Source organism: Sycon ciliatum, chromosome 7 (genome assembly GCF_964019385.1).
Source record: "Sycon ciliatum chromosome 7, ocSycCili1.1, whole genome shotgun sequence".
In the NCBI taxonomy this organism is placed as follows: Eukaryota; Metazoa; Porifera; class Calcarea; order Leucosolenida; family Sycettidae; genus Sycon; species Sycon ciliatum.
In genome coordinates this window covers 3,128,420-3,134,562 of record NC_088649.1, presented here as the reverse complement: position 1 = coordinate 3,134,562, position 6,143 = coordinate 3,128,420, and the positions used below count along the sequence as shown (strand labels likewise).

The 6,143-nt window shown below is 47.6% G+C and overlaps 1 protein-coding gene across 1 annotated transcript; it reads left to right on the top strand.

The window, feature by feature from the left end:
• Positions 1-3,570: 3,570 nt before the first annotated feature.
• LOC135821328 (uncharacterized) lies at positions 3,571-5,781 on the top strand. Its single transcript, XM_065334387.1, has 2 exons — positions 3,571-3,643; positions 4,075-5,781. Exon 2 carries the CDS (start codon positions 4,180-4,182, stop codon positions 5,779-5,781), a length of 1,602 nt encoding a protein of 533 aa, XP_065190459.1. The 5' UTR covers positions 3,571-3,643; positions 4,075-4,179.
• The last annotated feature ends 362 nt before the right edge of the window (positions 5,782-6,143 follow it).

Genomic DNA, 6,143 nt, shown 5'->3' with positions numbered 1-6,143 from the left:
AGGCTCCGCTGCTGCTCCGCGGCACTTGGCTGCATGCAGCGGAGCAGCGCGGTTCCACTGACACTGGCCATTCACGGTACCGCGGTCGTTAGGCCTTGACAGATTATGCTAGCAAAATTTTTCGCATAATTCCTACCAAAATCGAATAATCGCATAATTTGAGGCAAATTGCATACGAATCGCATAAAATTGGAACAATCCGCCTGTTCGCATCAAATTCCATACAGTTGTCCATGTTCTACAAGTACAAGTAGATGCACCAGAAAGTTGTAGGTTTACGACTCCCTTGATAACATGTCCAGTCCACTACAATCAGTGACGGTCGTAGCTAGGTCGGACGGTGCGTTGAGCCCGTTGAACTTTTGCTACTACAGTACAACGCCCTCTACAAAAAATTCCCCTGTTATTTTGCACAGAACCATTATACATTAGCAGCATATGTGAGCACAATGCGGCATAATATGATACCTTTTAGCATAAAAATAGCACAATTCTGCAATTTTTTCAGCAATGCGAAAAGCATAATTTCACGAAAATATTAGCATAATTTGTCAAGGCCTAGCGGTCGTGCTCCACATTTTTTGATGACATTTTACCTACCTGCGCAGCTGCGCGGGCGAAATCAAACTAATCCTCGTGTTCTGGCCTGCGCAACGAATTAAATTTTTTTCTTTTTTCACTTTCCGACTGTCGACACTGCATTTATTCGCACAGCAGAAAAGCAACCAACAGAAAATCACGGAGTCATAGCAAACAAAACAAGATCATCGGATAATAAAAAGTGTGGCTAGACACGGCTACTCCGCAAGAGTCTCAGTCACGCAACTGACAGTCGTTGACTGCCAGCACAACAGGAGTGGCAGCATCCAAACGACTGCGGTAGGGAGAAGCACGGTGCCCACGGAGGCTCATCGATTTAAAATTTGAATTTTAAAATTTTCGCGTACAAAACAATGCAAAGTACGGGAAACAGGTCGAGCCGCGACCGCGGCTCGCAGTTTTTTGATCAAGAATCGTAGCAAAAGCTCGCGGTGAGCCTGCGCTCCAGCTCGAGCCGCGGTCACTATGGTACTGATGATTGATTGATTGATTTTATTTTACTTCGCAAGTTCAAACGGGTTCCTGGCCCAGTTATATGAAAGCGAAGGATAGAATTTGCCAAAATCCTAATGAGCAACAGCATAGGCAATATTATCATAGAAGTGGAGTACTATGCGAGCGAGAATACTGAGAAGAAAGGAACATGTCAGAACCTGACGAAACACAACCTATTTCAGGCATACATAAGGAAGGCAGGCTAGCTTAAAATCTTGCAATCTGGATACGATGCGCACCTCTCTAGGCAAACTGTTCCACAGAAATGCTCCTGCGGTGGCGAATCTCGTTTGGCCACACCGACTGCGAGCTGGCTGGCTGAGCAGACCATTGGCATCCTGATGGCGCGTACTTCTGCCGCTGCATGCTGCTGGTTTGAGAAGCTGGGCTAGAGCAAGGCTAGTGGAGTCATTTAGACAACGCCAAATGAAGATCAGGAGCTTTTGTTTAAAAAGTTCAGTGACGCGGTAAATCGAGTTGGCAGCCAGGAGGGGCTGCATCGCGGAACATGGCGGGCTGCCATCAATGCATCGGATCGCCTGGTTTTGCATGGCTTGCAGACGCTGAAGTTGGGTCACGCGGAGGGCTGCAGAGAAGCTGCAGGTACCATATATCATATCCGGCATGACAATAGCCTTTACATATATCTTGCGCGAGCTGCGGGAGAGGCATCGACGGGCTCGCCACAAGTCGCCTATCTTCCTCGCAACTTTGGTCACTATGGTGCTGACGTGTACATCCCAACTCAGGCGGTTGTCGTCGCGGTGGGTGATGACGTTTCAAACCGCGAAAGACGTGCACCGGAGCCGCAGTGGAACCCGGCCCTCCCAAGCGGCCGATGCAGCGCCTCACGGTGGGGGTGAGTGGGATATCCGTGACAGCTCGCACCTCCCGTAAACTGCATGACTTAGATATATTCTCGCTCTCCGTGGTGATTGAAGACCCATGGAAGAAGTTATTATGTTCAGAATGATGTCCTGAGAATATATTGAAATGAAATAATTCTAGGGAATTGTTACAGGGTATTTTGGAAGAATGGAGAGAGAGAGTGAGAGAGAGAGAGAGCACTGAAATGTTTGTCTCGCTGTAATTACTCCAGATTATTGAATGGTGTATGTTCTACTCGATATTTTCCACAATGTTTTTTCCTGATTTGCGGGATCTCTTCTTTTGCTGTTTGCGTGTTTACAGGAAGTGACTGTCTGGTGTATCTGCACCAGATCCTGGGGACATGAAGTCAGATGCAGAGGCAGGGTCGTCCAGTGATGCAACACTGCCGTTCCATGTGCAACGTCACCGCTAATTCCCCCGGCGAAAACACAAAAAGACAAACACGTCAAGAGACTACAGTATTGACCGTTCTGGTAATGAATCGCGACTGCTCGGACAGTCGATAATCAAAACACACGGCACCAGCATGATGTTTTGATATTAGGAACCACACACCAGCTCAATTCTCAAGCCCAAAAATTGAAGAATACAAAACACAGAGCGACGCAACAAGAGATCATCCGGCAACCAAACCAACCTGGGTCTAATGCACTGGATAGTCCTGAAATACGCAGGCCACACAAAGCAGTGCAAGCACATACTGTTACAAGGTACATGCATTGCAGAACAAAGTGTAACCAAAGATACACGGGGTTATAGCTGCACACTCGTGCATGTGCTCGCTCAGCCCAAGAACACGCATGATGATAGAAATAATCCGGGGGAAACACGCTAGCACCGAAGTAAGCATCAAGACGTAAATAGTCATCATCACAAGTCATCATCCACTTGTTCAGGAGCTTACCTTTTGGAGTTCACATCGTTTACACGATCTCTTATGCTGTCTTCTTGCACCTTGGCTTTGTTGACCATGGATACGCCATCCCAGAAGACATTCTACAGGAGCTACTAATGCAGAGCGTTTCTCACGCTCGATCTCGGCGTTCTACCTCGTCACGCCAATAAAATCCTCCGTGACACTGGCTACAGTCATAAGAGACGCCTCAGTAAGGTAATAAGCACGCCAACACCGTCGAGATCAAGGACAAAGAGAAAACCAAACACTCGCTGAAAACAGCAAAGAAGAAACGAAGAAATGTACACGATTCCTATAATGTTGCCACTGACAACTGGTTCGGTGGAGACGACGCTACTTTTGTTTGTCCCCAGTGGGATCATTGCTATGCGTATCGAAGGTACTGTGACGTTATCACTTACCAGCCCCATAGCGGCAATGAAGAAGCCCACAAGGGCACATGACGATTTTGTAATCAACATTACATAATATTATTCTATTTACATCGTATACTGAAGTGCACAATCCAGCAGAGAACGTAAGTGGGTCTAACTCCCCCGCGACCACTGGACATCATGATTGTTCCAAAGCGGAATACACCCTGTGCCGAGCGTGGCTGTGACCAATGGGACAAGCTCGCCTGTATTTCAGCAGCTGTACATAAACGACAGTCAGGCCTAATGTTCTTTCAGTTGGACCTTGTTTTCTTGTGGAGCTGTACGGTGCGCTCATCTCGGCTAGATTGAAGAAGAAGATAAGAAGGTTTGTGAAGTAGCCGCGTCTAGAGCAATAAATAAATAACTAGCAGTGGTAGACAAGCTGCTTGGGATCGAATCGATCGTATCGGAGGTGCCAGGGGATCGCTTCCGAGAAGAAACTCAAAACACATTGGTAAGATTGGATTTTACAGCTTATCAGCTACTGCAGTGCTATCAGTGTCATTTCCTTTCTTGTCACAGTAACACCGAAACGCACAGGTGCATTGATTAAAAACCTGACGGAAACGCAAGCGGGATCTCAACGACATCCAATCAATTTTCCTATTTCATCGCTGGCATACAAGTTTCGGGTCTTGTTCATGGGCAAGAATACTTTCTACATTGAATACAGGCTTATTGTCTTGTTCGCAGCTAGAGGTTTTCACATAGTACTCTTTTCTTGACTTAATACTGGTATATTTGTCTTGTTTACAGGTGCATTGATCAAAAGCCTGACGGAAACTCAACCGGCACCTCAACGACATCCAACTTTCCAAGCAGAACTTCAGGAAAGAACGAAGGTGAGAGTCTGAAGCGAGAATGTCGACCGCAGCAAAGGTTGTGCAGAATCACGGGGCGACCTCACCGTATGAAGTGGTGATGGACGTGATGGTCAATTTGGATTCACCACCATCACTGGAGGCGCAATTGCCAGCAAGCAGTGAAGGAGTAGCTCCGGCACTAACGGCGCAGACTGTCGGTGATAGGCTGTTGCACTGGAAAGGCATCATCAAGCAGAATAGACATTGTTCGTACTATGCCGTCGGACAAGCCCTCCATTCCATTCTATACGACGAGCATCTTCTAAGCACTAGCTGTTTTCACGCGTGGACGAAAACTGAGGTTGGCCTGTCACGAAGCCACGCCTATGAGTATATTCGCGGGTACAAGATAGCACGAATGATCCGCAGTCAAGACCCCAACATGTTAGTTCCGACGGCTTTGTCGCATTTCCGAGTGTTCAACAATATTTCTTTGGAAGACAATGCAGTGAAGGTGTTTCAGCTCTGGAAAGCAATTCTGGAATCAACACCACCAGAGAACATACATCAATTGACAGCAAAGGAGATCCTGGCCAAGGGCAAATCTATACTCTGCAACGGCACCAGCAATGCGGACACCATGCCAAAGCATCATCTCCATGGTGATGACTTTGAAATGCAGGAGAGCCTACCTTCCTCTGCTTTGTCCCAGGTGGCTAGCAGTAACAAGCGCAGGCAGCCAGTTTGGGAACATGAGCGCAGATCCGTTGGTTACTCTCAAGCCGAGCAACATGATATCGACTGTGAGGCGCATGGTGACGTTGATTACAATGGTGCCTACAGCTACACTGATGACGACGCCGATGAGCAACCAATGTTCGAGACCAACAGTCGGACGACACACGCAGGTCAAGCAAAGCGCCGCAATCACCCAAGCAGACATCGCAATCACCCAAGCAGACATCGCAATCATCCAAGCAGACATCGCAATCACCCAAGCAGACATGTGATGAGTACCAGTGGTAACAATGGCCACGGCATGGTCAATGACCAGCAACACGGCCAACAGTGTGAACGGCATGTAAACGGTGACATTGCTGTTCGTTCACCAGACGACGCGCTACCACCACTACCACCACTACCAGCACTGATTCCAATATCCATCACACCAGGACAACTGGCTGGTATTGCCAGGCGATTGGTTAGGCCTGGTTTTGATGTGTCCGTGTGCCCAGCGGAGACAAGCGACGAGGAGTGTGTCATCGATGCAGAAACAACGCACATGTCCCATGGATACATGAAACCATGGAGAGGAACAGTTTGGGGAAACTTCTCCGGACCCCGCTTTGACGACCATGATGAACTGGCAGTCTACGTTGGTGCAGCAATGGATAAGTTCAACGCTAGAGAGTATGACTCGGGAGTGTTCGTTGTGAATGTGGCATTCTTCTCCAGCTTCTTCCCCAAGCTACTCGAATACCCGCACAGCTTTCTTCGGAAGCCACTAGAGGCTCACTTGCCAGGTGATAGTACCAATGATGATGCCATCACCCACCACCAAGTCATTGTTGCCTACTTTGGAAGCGATGCGAGCCAGTTTGTTCAGGTCATGACCAACCATGGCTACATTCCTGGTGTCAATAGCTGGTGTCCTTTCTAATCATTCCTATAGAAATAAAAATTATGCAGTGTAGTGGACATACGGTATCATTGCTACTTCTTGTATTGCTACTGTTCTATCCTCTTGATGTAACGACAGAGCTGAGCCTGTGAACTTTTTTGTTTTTTTCACGGCGTTTTCTCTTGTTCTGAGCAACTCCATTGAACCTGCCATCGTGGTCTTTGTTTTTCCTCTTGGTAGTTAAAGGTGCCCGCCCACCCTGGTTTCATGGGGTCTTCCGCTGTTCTTCTTGATATTCTATGCCAATGTGTGTGGCTTATGATTATTACATACACTGGACATTACATACCATTTCTTGCTGTCTCTATTCTTGGGTCCGACTGGCAGCGGGGCAGGAATTA